This window comes from Monopterus albus, unplaced genomic scaffold (assembly GCF_001952655.1).
Source record: "Monopterus albus unplaced genomic scaffold, M_albus_1.0 scaffold209.1, whole genome shotgun sequence".
Taxonomy (NCBI): Eukaryota; Metazoa; Chordata; class Actinopteri; order Synbranchiformes; family Synbranchidae; genus Monopterus; species Monopterus albus.
Window position 1 is genome coordinate 753809 of NW_018128089.1, and position 14355 is coordinate 768163.

At 38.2% G+C, this 14355-nt stretch overlaps 2 protein-coding genes across 2 annotated transcripts in view; both read left to right on the forward strand.

Annotated features, from left to right (window-relative positions):
- The first annotated feature begins 1077 nt into the window (after positions 1-1077).
- On the forward strand, positions 1078-7069 carry LOC109970929 (serine/threonine-protein phosphatase 6 catalytic subunit-like). Its single transcript, XM_020618857.1, has 7 exons — positions 1078-1254; positions 2198-2293; positions 2656-2721; positions 4395-4536; positions 4636-4715; positions 6411-6620; positions 6722-7069. The coding sequence occupies exons 1-7, from the start codon at positions 1180-1182 to the stop codon at positions 6968-6970; spliced, it is 918 nt and encodes a 305-aa protein (XP_020474513.1). The 5' UTR covers positions 1078-1179; the 3' UTR covers positions 6971-7069.
- Positions 7070-10520: 3451 nt separating this feature from the next.
- The window catches only part of scai (suppressor of cancer cell invasion), a 22148-nt gene continuing 18313 nt past the window's right edge, over positions 10521-14355 (forward strand). Inside the window, exons 1-2 of the mRNA XM_020618815.1 lie at positions 10521-10837; positions 12042-12166. Coding sequence (XP_020474471.1) covers positions 12060-12166 — 107 coding nt within the window. The 5' untranslated portion in view covers positions 10521-10837; positions 12042-12059. The remainder of the gene's footprint in view (positions 10838-12041; positions 12167-14355) is intronic.

Sequence of the window (14355 nt, forward strand, 5' to 3'; positions counted from 1 at the left end):
TCCTGCTGTGTGGGCCAAAATATTGAATTTTCTTTTTAAACTGAAAATAGTATAGTGATGTGTAAATCATCTGTGTCATGTATAACATTGAAACCAATATAGTAACACATTATTTGATGTGATACCTCATCAATTTTATTCTTTGTTCAAAATAAGCAGTCACTTTTTCTGATTTGGAGTTGTAGTATAGACAAACTGACAAACTTAGACTTTGTAAAAGAAGAGAAAACAAAACAAAACCTAGTTAAATATATAAATAAATAAATGTGAATATAGCTCCAGGGGTATGTTTACATTTATTACAGTTTTTTTTTGTCTGTCACAGAAATTAACTGATCAAAATGATTTGTTCAGCCTCTGCATGGTTTAGTCACCTGTGCACATCATAGATGCAATTTCTCATTCTTTTGAGCAAATTGTAAATGCTGTGGCACATTCATGCAAATAATTATGTACAATTGTCTGTTGTTTCCTACATTATCACTTGCTTGTCATGCTGATCAAAATGTATTATACTGGTTATTTGTTGAATAATGTACCTCCCAAAACATGTATGCATTAGTTCATTGCAAATGTGATCTGCCAGGCATATTTCTATTCATTTCTATTACACCTTTTTCTTTTTAACTCACGATTTTGAGCAAGTTACAGACTTTTGCAGCTAATCCATTGTGTGGTGCTTTTTCGAGAAATGCACTTACTGTTTTTTGTAAATGTTAAGATTGCAAATGCACCTGAGACAAACGTCGCCCATACTGTGGGAGATACAGTTGTATCACTAGGGGGCGCTGTTGCGTATACACGGCACAACAAACGGAATTGAAGACAACATCAAGTTGACTGGAGATAATGCCACTCTAATGTTACCTTCGAAATAAAGGTGTAAAAACAGCTGCTGGCATTTTTCAGAACATTTTCCAAAATGGTGAGTTGAAATATATAAATGAAATATACATCTTTATATCTCAGACCTTACCAACTTACTTTTGGTGGTTACAGTAATAGAAGACTGTTGGCGGCAAGGACGCTTATTTTGAAGGTTCTTACAGGATGTGATTAGCTTTATTTAAGTAACTTGACAACTGCACCTAAAAGGTAAAGAAGAAGATCAGAGGAAACTCGCTAACGTTAGCTTGGTAAATAGTTTCTTAGCGAGCCCTTGATTTTAGCGTCCTGACGATGGCTCCTTTAGACCTTGATAGATATGTTGAAATAACAAGGGACTGCAAATACCTGCCGGAAAATGATCTGAAGGTGAGTTTAAGTCGATGAAATGAATGTTTTTTGATATCAGTGGAAGCTAACCGTGTGAGTATGCGAATTTTGTTCAACAAATGTAGCTAATTGTTACTCGGACGTGGGTTTATTATTTGTTTTCATTCACATTTTATTAGCGTCGCCGAAAACGGAGACCATCGAGTCAAAAAGTGGAAAGGGAGTGTCATAGAGGAAGTTGTAATGCTGAACTAACCCATTGCTACAAGCTAAGAGTTAGATGTTTCTCACAGTGGGAAACACAGGAACCACTGCAGACCCGACAGAAGCCTATGGCGTTTGATCAGCAGTCTTTATCCGAAGCTGTGTCGTTACCCACTGTTGCTACCTGGCTCTTACATTTAGGAGAAAAACTAAACTAAAAACGTTTGTTTTGGGGGAACAATGATACCCTAATGTTGAGGCCAGACTCAACTACTAAAAGTCATAGAGCTAAATTTGTATGTGATCCTCATCTTCAACGTGACCATGTCTGCTAAGGTCTCATCTAGCTAGTAGTCAGCAATGATATTTCGCTTTTATTTTATACTTGTATCTATGTACTTCTACTTTATTGTGCTTTATAGTTATCGCGTTATAATCAAGAACCAACAATAATTGCAGTTACTTGTATTTCCTTCCCATTTCTGCAGTATTCATTATATAAAATTAACTTTCAAGCATTGGGTTAGTGTAAACAAATTAGCACCTTAAGGTGCAACCAAACCCAGTGCCAGGCCCCTGGTGCGGGTGCTGGTCTGGGTGACTTGGCCCTGATAAGGAGAACTGTAACATTACAACGTTACACTGACTTTCTGGCCTCCCAAAACTGTTGTCATGGAGTAAATACCTGACCAGTCAACTTGCAATATTGCCCTTCTATATGATGCTGTATGGTGACAGGATGGCTGTGAACACTACCTGTTATGCTTTACTTTTTCAGAGATTATGTGATTATGTTTGTGATTTGCTCCTGGAAGAATCAAATGTTCAGCCAGTCTCTACCCCGGTAACTGTTTGTGGAGATATTCACGGTCAGGTAGGCCTAAGTGATGTCTTGTTCTAACCTCTCCATGGAAGCTAATTAACTTGACTTACTACCTAAATTTAGCTGATTCTTATAAAATGAGATTACTGGTTTGTCTGTTGCTTGTAATGAAAGCTGTAGCAGACCAAGGCCATATGATTTATAAATGGCATCACAATATGGAAGAGATTAATATAGCCATGAATTTCATTGTATAATTATTGATAAATTAAGCTGCTCTTTTCTTTTCTGCTCACTCTAAGCAAATACATTATGCTGCCAGCTTAAATAAAACATGACTTGATTTCATTACAATGCTAATACTAATTGAAGAACAATTAATATTAAGAATTCTCTTGAATGTTCCTGTCTAGTTTTATGATCTTTGTGAGCTCTTCAGAACGGGAGGACAAGTTCCAGACACAAATTACATTTTTATGGTAAGTGAGGAAGTTTTCTTTATCTACAGAAGTTGTAACAGAATTAAATATACCAGAATAATACATATGGTGTTAGTCATGGCTTATTTTTCATTTGGTTAACTTCCATGCTGATTTATAGGAATGAATATTCCTCAAAATGCAATGAAGAATAAAAAGTGAGGAAGCAAATCTTTTGAATAATCTCATTTTAGCAGTGTTTTCCCCCTCATTTACACATTTTGTACTGTATCATAGGTGACGATCTTGCCATAAATTACGAGTACACATCATTTATTGCAAATAGCAGAATCTACAAATGGTATAACTCTGTCCATAATACACAATTGTATTATGAAAACCCATGACTTCTGTCCCACTGTTGTCACAGTCACGCTGCATTAGGGGTCTGTGCATTTTAGTCTTGCAATTTTTTAAATCTATTTCCATGTTCTTACAAATGTTTGGTCCATCCGACATAAAATTACTAGACATGGTTATATTTTGAATATCAAAAACATAATAAGATAGCTTCCAGTAACTCATATACTGTACAGAACTGCAAAAACAGGGTAATCTGCTGAATTTTTGAGTACACAGCTGCTCAGAGCTAAATGTTAGTCAGCGTGCTACAATGACCGTCCTGCATGTTCACTAATCTGCTGCATTATACTTAGTGTGCAGTATGTTCCAGTATAATATTTACCGTATTCATCGTGGCTTACTAGCATTTACTAATTAGCAGTAAACACATGGAAATGTGAAATTTGGATCTGATAATGGCACTTGATGAAAAGTCAGATGATCATCATTATTTCCAACTCTTCCTAAAGGGAATATGAATGTCTGAACCATATTTTATGGCAGTCTCTGCAACATCTGACAGTTTACTAACAAACAATGTGATTGATTCTGAGCTTTTTTTTTCCAGACTTGGGAAAATATACAGATTTGCAAAGCTCTGGCTCTCAATGACAAAGAGTAGTAGTGTACAAAACATTGATGTCAAAGCTTCTCATCTTTAGCCAGTGTTACGGTGCTAATACTACTTTCACCAGTTAAAATAGCAGATAATCGCTGGTGGCAGATTAGCTGTTGCTACTTAATACTAATTCTATTAGTAACTTGATGGCCAGCCAAAATAAGACTCGTCTGTTCTTGGATCTGTGTGCTCTTTGCAGTCAATGTCTGTACTCGACTAAAGATTCTCTCTGAGGGAAGAACCTACACCAATTGCAAGTGGGCTGTTTTTACACTACAATGACCTTGTCATCGCTAACGCCATCCCACTAACATGTCTAAGATACTCACCAGCCATAGGTGCAAGACAGTCTTTTGATCAACATCCACTGATTTTATTTACCAAAATAAATATCCTTGTAGCCAACCAATTTCATAACTGAACTACATACAGTATATGTATTCCAGTGACCCTCCCCCTGTAGCCTACTTTGGTGCATACTCCTGAATATCTAGTAGCACAGTTTCACACGTTTCACAAGATTTTTAATGCCCCACATCTTTGACTGATTAATCAAGCACAGCACACAAACCGGCAAGAAAACATTACATGTTGCAAACAGGTTCAAAGTAACTACAGTTTATATATTCTGTATCAAGACTGTTTGTATACAGTAGTAAGATGTACTGTATCCTGAAAACAACTGAGTGAGGTGTGTTCTTTCTTCTTTTAGGGAGATTTTGTAGATAGAGGATATTATAGCTTGGAGACGTTTACACACCTACTAGCATTAAAAGCAAAGTGGCCTGATCGTATCACTCTTCTACGTGGAAACCACGAAAGCAGACAAATAACTCAAGTCTACGGCTTTTATGGTGGGTAACATGCTATTTACTGTTTATCTATGAATGCAAATGTCTTCTGTTTTACAAGCTCATAAAGCCATTACTATGAATGTTCTGCTTATTTTATAGATGAGTGTCAAACTAAATATGGAAATGCAAATGCCTGGCGGTACTGCACAAAAGTGTTTGACATGCTGACTGTGGCAGCTGTAAGTTCACTCGTGGCTCTTTTTTTTTTTTTTACTTGACATTTGCCTGATTTGCCTTTTTTCTGTGTGTAATGTGAATTTTTGATCATTTGTATGATATGTTATGGGGGAGGCGGCAGTGATGCGGTGGGTAGAGCAGTCGTCTTCCAACCGAAAGGTTGAAGGTTTTAATCTCGGTGCCTCCAGTCCACATGTCGAAGTGTCCTTGGGCAAGACACTGAACCCCCCCGATGGTTAGAGCCATCGGTTGAGTTGGCACCACAGATGGCTGCCATCGGTTCTGTACCGGAAACAAACTCCTTGTGTGTAACATAGTTGGCCAGTAAAGGTGATTATGCTTATCCTTATCGTTAGCAGTTCCCTCAAAGCAATGATTGTTCTTAAAATATTTTACCAGTGTATTTGCTCAGTCATCTGACAGCGCACACTACTGATAGGTTTTCTTACCTTCCTTGGGCCAATTTGTTTCAGTTCATTTCAGCATGTCTTCAAAATCAAAAGAGCTAACACATCATAATGAAAGCTCCATCTGCTCTGGTTTTCATTAAATGTTCTTAATTTTAGAGTTTTATTTGCATTTAAATGGTTATCTGTGAATCCTTCCTGTTTGTGCATTCACATGATAAATGTTTGAAGACAGCCTCATCATTTAGGTGCCAACTAGAATAGCATTTCCTAAGATGAAATGTTTGGAAGCCCCTCAGGAAATACAAACAACTATTAACCATAAGTGTCATAAAAATTCCTATTGAACGTCCTATTTAAGATTATTGTGCTGACATAAGAGTGGAAGCCAGTTTTGACTACACAGCAGCACAAACACACTACATGGAACTTAGACATGCGTTCTCAGTGGATAAACATGGCAGGGAGACCTGCATAGTAGCTGGTAAACAAAGCAATGCTGCAAAGCAGTGACATTTTTGTAGCAAAATGTCAGTGAACAAGACAGTTTCTCTGTCTACAGAACACCTGTTGTAGCGTGTCAGTTTAAGCACACTGAGGAGGAAACGGTGCTGAGGCAAAACAAGGAAAGGGCAAGAGGATGAGGTTTAAATGTACAGAACCACTGGATTGGTCCTTTTTAACTCTGTCCTGATGACAAATCCTGTTAATCTGAGATTAACTCTGCACAGAGATGAAATCTGACTAACTGGGGAAAAGAAAGCAAAGTTAGAAAACTTTGACATGCATTTTCATTTCATTAGCAGTAGCATTAGCTAGGGCAGGCAGCTGTTTTTGTGTTTTACCTTGTGATTGTTTTCATTAATCTGCTGATTGTATCTGCGCTACGTAAAAGAATATCATATGGGCCATAGTACACTTTACATTGTGCTGTCTGTTTCCCAACTCGTCTCTCAGAACCAACATGGAACGTTACTGTTTTTTCCTTGACAATAACAGTCCGTGTGAAACGAACCTATATAACAGTAGTTCCTATTGTTACAATTATAAGTGTTTTGTTTCTATAAAATGGCACAAAACTGAAAAAACTGTCTGGTCTCTGTAAACCGTATGTAGTATCAATGTAGGAGGTTATCAAACGTCCACTTTGGAGTGTTACTGATGTAGGCTTGTTTATTTGTTGACCCAGCTTTTACAGAAACGTAGGCCATATCTCTTGTAACAGTTTTACAGCTGTTTGATTTTTTTTTTTCTCTTATTTTTCCAATATCTTTCACTTTGTAACCCCAGTTGATAGATGAGCAGGTGCTGTGTGTCCACGGTGGGCTTTCACCTGACATCAAGACTTTGGACCAGATCCGCACCATTGAACGCAACCAGGAAATTCCCCACAAGGGGGCTTTCTGTGACCTTGTGTGGTCAGACCCAGAGGATGTGGACACTTGGGCTATCAGTCCACGAGGTGCTGGGTGGCTGTTTGGCTCCAAGGTTACTAATGAGGTAAGGGGGTTGTGTAACACTTTTGAAACTGTCCTGTGGGAACCAAAAATAAATACTTTTACACTTGTATGAAAGTAATGCTCATTTTACTTATGTTTTAGTTTGTCCACATTAACAACCTGAAGCTCATCTGCCGTGCACATCAGCTAGTTCATGAAGGTTACAAGTTCATGTTTGACGAGAAGCTAGTAACCGTGTGGTCAGCGCCCAACTACTGCTACCGATGTGGAAACATTGCATCCATCATGGTCTTCAGGGATGTCAGCAGACGAGAGCCCAAGCTGTTCCGTGCTGTCCCTGACTCCGAGCGTGTCATACCTCCTCGAACAACCACACCCTACTTCCTCTGATGAGTTCTCCATTTTCTCGCCTCTCCACCTTCTGGAGAGCTCAACTGTCAAACTTACAGACATGGACAAAATTGTTGGTACCCTTCTGTTAAACAAAGAGAAACTCACAATGGTCACTGAAATAATGTGAAACTGTCAAAAGTAATAATATATAAAAATTTACTGAAAATTAACTAATGACAATCAGTCATTGCTTTTGAATTGTGGTTCAACAGAAGAATTAAAAAAAAACAAACTAATGAAACTGACCTGGACAAAAATAACAGTACCCTTAAGTTAATATTTTGTTGCACAACATTTTGAGGCAATCACTGCAATCAAGCAATTTTTGTAACTCCCAATGAGACTTCTGCAACTCCTAATGAGACTTCTGCACCTGTTGACAGGTATTTTGGCCCACTCCTTGTGAGCAAACAAGCTCCAGCTGTCTCAGATTTGAAGGGTGCCTTCTTCAGACTGCATGTTTCAGCTCTTTCCACAGATGTTTAATAGGATTTAGATCAGGGCTCATAGAAGGCCACTTCAGAACAGTCCAATGTTTTCTTCTTAACCATTCTTGGGTGTTTTTAGCTGTGTGTTTTGAGTCATTATCCTGTTGAAGGACCTATAACCTGCAACTGAGACCAAGCTTTCTGACAATGGGCAGCACATTTCGCTCCAGAATGCCTTGATAGTCTTGAGATTTCATTGTACCCTGCACAGATTCAAGAAACCCTGTGCCAGATACAGCAAAGCAGCCCCAGAACATAACTGAGCTTCCTCCATGTTTCACAGTAGGTACAGGGTTCTTTTCTTTGTATGCTTCATTTGCGCGTCTGTGGAGCTCAACTGTCAAACTTACAGACATGGACAAAATTGTTGGTACCCTTCTGTTAAACAAAGAGAAACTCACAATGGTCACTGAAATAATGTGAAACTGTCAAAAGTAATAATATATAAAAATTTACTGAAAATTAACTAATGACAATCAGTCATTGCTTTTGAATTGTGGTTCAACAGAAGAATTAAAAAAAAACAAACTAATGAAACTGACCTGGACAAACATGAAGGTACCCTTAACTTAATATTTTGTTGCACAACCTTTTGAGGCAATCATTGCAATCAAGCGATTTCTGTAACTCCCAATGAGACTTCTGCACCTGTCGACAGGTATTTTGGCCCACTCCTCGTGAACAAACTGTTCCAGCTGTCTCAGGTTTGAAGGATGCCTTCTCCAGACTGCATGTTTCAGCTCTTTCCACAGATGTTCAATAGGATTTAGATCAGGGCTCATAGAAGGCCACTTCAGAACAGTCCAATGTTTTCTTCTTAGCCAATCCTTTCTAGGGGTACCATCATTTTTGTCTAGGCCAGTTTCATTAGTTTCTTTTTTAAAATTCTTCGATTTTCATTGGTTAATTTTCAGTAAATTTTTATTTATTATTACTTTTGTTTTTCACGTTATTTCAGTGACTATTGTGAGTTTCTCTTTGTTTAACAGAAGGGTACCAACAATTTTGTCCGTGTCTGTATTTATATGCAACATGTTAATGGCTCTTTCAGGTCTTGAGTAGCACAGGGTTTCTTCCAAGGCTGCACCATACTTGCTTTGTTCTGTTATAACAGAAAAATCCCTTTTTCTCCCAGTGATAAAATTACACTTCTTGATATTTTAGATTTAAATATGAAATAATAGAATTGTTAAGTTTCATATCCTACTGAAGCAAATAAAACAAAACTGAGTGTTGCCCATAATACAGATTTGTGACATATTTTAAGTACTGTATGATTGCACTTTGTTATCATGGTTATTTGTTAAAAGAGTAGTTTTGTTGTTGTATCATGTTACTTTCTTGAATTGGGATGCAAACTGAATGACTGCTCTGATTCAAAGACTTTGAACATACTGTGTAAACATCTACTGAGCCCATCCTACAGCATTCTGCCTTAAATATGTCATTTTTAACCAACATGTTTAGACTTTTTAATTTATTTTTGAGAGTATCTGGCCACTGCAGATATATATTTTTAATGATAAATGTTCACAAGTGTGTGTGTCTTAAGCTGGCATTCAATTTTGCATTTCCTCGTCAGTGAGTCTGTAGTGTGATGAACTAATGCAACAGTGGCTTTTATAAGGAATATCATTTAAATTTTACAGTGCAAGTGCATTTTCTTGAATAGTTCAGCTCACTTGTACTAGAGAATGGGTCTAGTTGGCGTTCCTCATTTTTGTGGTTTTGAATAAAACATTCATGAAGTCTTCTGAATAATAGTCACTTGAGTCATGAATGACTGTCTTAAAAACAACAAAAAAGGCTCATTCTGGTGTGCTAAAATGAATAGGATGTCATCAGGATGGTATGGGAGAATGCTGGAGGAAGCTAGAAGCTAGACTGGATGGCTGTGGGTCATCTAACCAGAGGGTTGGTGGTTTGAATCCTGGCTTCTCCAGTTCACGTCAATGTCCTTGGGCAAGACACTGATCATCAAGTCGCTCCTGGTGGCTGTGCCATTAGTGTGTGTGTGTGTGTTCATTGCATAGAACAGTGCTATACAAGTATGAGACCATTTATTCTCATCATGAGGATATTCATCTGAATCCTTAATTGTTATATCTGAACCCAGCAGGTTTTAATCATTTGTCGTCATGAGAGCAGATTTGTACATGTTCTTAGTATTATACATTAGAATATATTTTCATTTAATTTCATATATGTTGGAGATTAAGATTGTGTCAGTATATTTGTTAGACCTATTTTTATACTGTACATCAAACAGAAATTCTACTACCTCAACTGAATCTGTTCCACTCAGTGGTGCATAGTAGCAAAGCACATTTAGTGTGTATGCAATTTCTGAGCTACTCGTTTTCATTTTATGGTGCTTTATACTATCACTATTTTTCAGAGGGAATTGTACTTTTTATTCCACTACATTTACTGTATATAGCAGCTTTATTTTTCACATTTTTGCATAAAGTCATATGATTGTCATATGAAATACAACACACTGTTGAAGAGTAAACATGTGGCCCCAAACAGTGTGGGTTCTTACAAAAACCTCAGCGTGTAGTTGGGAATATTTGTCTTATTTCCAAAATATGAAAGCATATTTGTGCAGCATAACATCCTTTTTCCCCCTCACATCAATCATCTCATTCTCTAGATTTATTGGGTGACCCTTTAGAAGTGGCAAAATGATTACAGGCTGGAACTACTGGCCTAAATGCTTACATTGTTGTTGTAATATCTATAGTATGTTTAAATGATTAAAGTAGTAGAGGCTTAAATTTAGTTGTATCTCTGTAGCTACTATCTCTGCATCCTTCAGAGAACAGGATAAATCTTTTTGTCTAAAATGTATGAATGCATATTAAGATGTATGAATTGCAGGCGTTTTGTATTAATGTTTGATTATTGCTCTACCAATATACTGCAGCTTGACTGATAGGTATGATATTTATATCATACTTATCATTGTTCACACATTGTAACAGGACTGACCACTGTCGCGTATTTAGAGAGAGGGACCCTACTGTGTTTAAGCGCGCTTTAGTGGGGCAGCTTTTATTTTGAAAATGTTGACCCGGATGTAGCTAGCCAGTTGTGGTTGCGCGGAGCCAGCGGTTGTCTTCACCCCCCCTGCCTCTTCTGTCACAGGACAACAACCCTTCAGGCAGAGTAAAGCTTCTAGGCTTCAATAGAGACAAGTCTTATCCCCGCTGCTGTGGGCTACGACTCGTTACACAGCGGATGCGTGTCAGTCACACACAGTGAGATGCCCAGAAAGTCGCGCCTGGCCAACACAGCCCGTTGTAGCTTTTGCACAGATTTTTGAGCAGCATCGCCGTGGTACTCCTTTCACCAGCTCTAGCCGGCTGGCGAGGTAAGAAGAAGGAATGTAGGCTGGATGAGCTGTCTGTTACCTGACATAAAAACTACAACTGTTTCGCTTTGTTATTTAGACATTATTATGTAGTTATATGTTGGTTTTGTTGTCACGTCAGTGTGGTCAGCGTTAGATTTGACGATGTTCGGAATGATGGATGTCTGATAACGTTAAAAAAGAGCAATACCTTTGTTATAGGATACGGCCCAGTTAAGACTGTTCTCAGTAGTAGCAGGTTAGGTCGATTATTGTTAACTGAGTTCATTAAACTGTCAACATTGGGTCGTACTACAGGCGAGTTAGCTAAATAGGCTATAACTTCTCATCTTGAGTGCTCGTGATTTTTACGCCTTTCAAGAAACTTCCTTCACTTAGATGTTCTTCACTTAGGCTGTCGTCTTGTTTTGTCTCATTGACGTTTTGGGTTTTTTCTCCAATCATTGCATCCGTAAACATCCTGTCGTTTGACGTAAGGGACCTTTCTCTAAAACTGAATGAAAACTGCCGGATGTTTATAGACAGATATTCAATCTTGCAAGGAAATGTCTGCATATTTTGTCAGTTTAGAGCAAGAGAACTTGTTACTGAGAAGCCACGCAGGTGTTTATGTCCCTTTTTATAATGATAACACAACACGTAACCCGTAGGTTTTAGACCAAGGTATGACAGCTTCTCTGCGTCATACAGTGTATAGGCACACACAGACATCCAAGTAGCTATAGTCAGTCATTTCTAGGGCAGAACCAGCTTTTCATTGGTTGCAAATGACTGAACTAGGCACAGCATTAGCTGAACATTGTGACCTGACTCTGTGCTGTCTTGACCTGATTGCACATTGGAGGTTGCAACCACTATATGAGAGTGAAATCTGGGACAGCCCAGGTCAATCTAAAAAAGTGACCATGTGACGCATTTTCTCCATGGCTTCTTATTTCTATTCATATTTAAGTAGGCCACTTATAAGACATCTGCCTGCAGGCAGTTAGTATTTCTGTGGTAACAGTAGATAGCTGCATGTCTAATATCAGTGGGTTCTTTTTACACGCTGAATGAAATGTATTTCTTGTTAGATTAAGATTAATAAAACTCACATTGGAACAAATGGTATTTACATTTTTTTTAACTAGTTGGCTAGTATTTTATACATATATTTACTTTTCCAGGGTCTACATGCAGTATTTCTCCTTTTGTTTGTAATCAGGTGTGAAAAGTCAGTGTCATGACTGGAGCTGAGACTGAGGATGATATTCCATTAAGTGAAAGAAAGACTGTCACTGATTTCTGCTATCTCTTGGACAAGTCCAAACAACTCTTCAATGGGCTAAGGTCAGTTTCTCCTACTCTTTTGTCATGCATTTTGTAATCGAGCATCGTGATCAACTTCCAAGGGCTATTCCTGAGAAATACCTGCAGTGCACAGAATTATACACTCACCGGCCACTTTATTAGGTATGCCTGTACAATTGTATGTACTTCAATGCAGCACTTCTGCCTTAACATTGTTTTACCTCATTACTGGCTCTGAAATGCAACTGTCCCAACTTTTTTTTGGAATGTGTTGCAGGCATCACAATTGAAGTGAGTGTTTATTTTGACAAAAGAATAAAATTGATGATGTATCCCATCAAATAATGTGCTGCTGTATTCTCAGTGTAATACAGGACACACCATTTCAGTTTTAATTTAGATTTTACACACCATCCCAACTTTTTCTGGTTTGGAGTTTCAATCATTGTGAAAAATGTTCATATACTGTAATGTCACCAAAATCACTTCACACGTTAACGATCACCCGCTGATTGTACTAAAATACTTCGTTTGGAAAAATATGCTTTACCCTTGATTTTGTTCTGACACATGGCATTGAAACTGAAGACTCAAAGCCCTCTTCTGTCTGACCATTTTCTAATAAGATTTAAATGACAGTTTACTGTATATGTGTGTACTCTGTATATGTATATTGTGTATACTGTATAATAGTGGTTTTCAAACTTTTTGTGCCCAAGGCACACCAATAGGGAAGCCAAAATCTCAAGGCACCCCTGTATTCATATCTGTGAAAAATATCCTCTATTCCATGTACTATCAGTTTATAAATGTTTATTTTTATTTACTTTTGATAAATAAAATGAGTGAGTGAGTGAGAGAGGAGGGTTAGATCTGGCATGGGAGGGAAGCATCAAGATGTAATCACTCCTTACAGACCAAACGAAGAAGAGAAATGCACTGGGAATAAAAACAAATTTGCATATAAACCGTATAATAAGCTCCGCTAGTATATGTCTTGCTTCCGTCACCTTATCAGACAATTTCACACAATCACACAAACAGCCTTGTTGCCTCTGGTGCAGATCTTGTGCTCTTAGGCCACATTTCTCTCAATGCAGAAGGGATGTTTGGTTTCCAGATGCCCCTTCAGCTTGCTTAGCACCATGTTGTGGTTCGCTAACTTCTCCTCATAGATGATGCACTCTGGCTGAAGGCTGTTGGCACCCGCGGTTAAGCTGAAATAAACAGGAAAAATCTTTGAATTTAGTGTGATGCATTTGCTACTGTTTTGTGCATGTTCATGCTGACCACAACATAATTATTTATAATTAATGTTGAGAGGGGACCTTTTGATTAACTTGGGAAAAGGGCAGGGGCTTGGGTCCTTAGAGCCTCACCCCCGGCACGCGCTTGAATGTTAGAATACAACTGTTACCGTGATTCACACTCTGTACAAAGCATGGATGTATATGGACTGCTCTGCTAGTGGATAAAGTTAATGCTAATCCTTAAACTCTGACTCTGAATGTTTGCCGCCTCAATACAGGGGAATATCAAAAAACACCAAGTTGATCAGTCTGTTCAATGTGATTAGCAATTCAACTGATTCATTTAGAATATTTATTGACTTCAACAGTTACAGCCAAAGCAGCACGAGAGGGTCAGGAAGAGAGAGCTGAAAAGAGAGATGTAGGAGGAGGGCAGCAGCGAACGCGCTGCTGTTGCTGTGGGAGAGCTAGAAGGGACAGGTGATTTAGTAAAGGGATATTTTAATACAAAGTAAGCTGATCCACTTTCTTAGTCCACTTTGCTTATTGGGAATATATTTAATACTCAGTTTGTTCAACTACCGAAATTCATTTAGTCCGCCATATAATATACTTGCACATTACTGTGATCTACCAGAATTTTAATTCCCCTGTGTTAGAAAAAGCCATCTTACCTGCTGAGAGAGCAGCATGTTGTGAGGGTATGGTTACAGAGTGCAGAAGAGACACTTATTCTGTGTTAAATCAGAGTGCCTCTGTATTCTTATGAATGTCTTCTTTAGAAAACCAAAAATATTTATATTGTATTTCTTCAGATAAAGGACTGAGATTGCTCAAGCTGCTCAGGTTTGCTGGGGACTGGGGTTCTAACACTAGTATCACATTCTGTGATACTGTTACAATGTTTGTCATAATAAGCTCAGACTGTGGAGTGCAATCAGACACACTGGCCATCTGGAGTAACCAGACTTTTCCTGC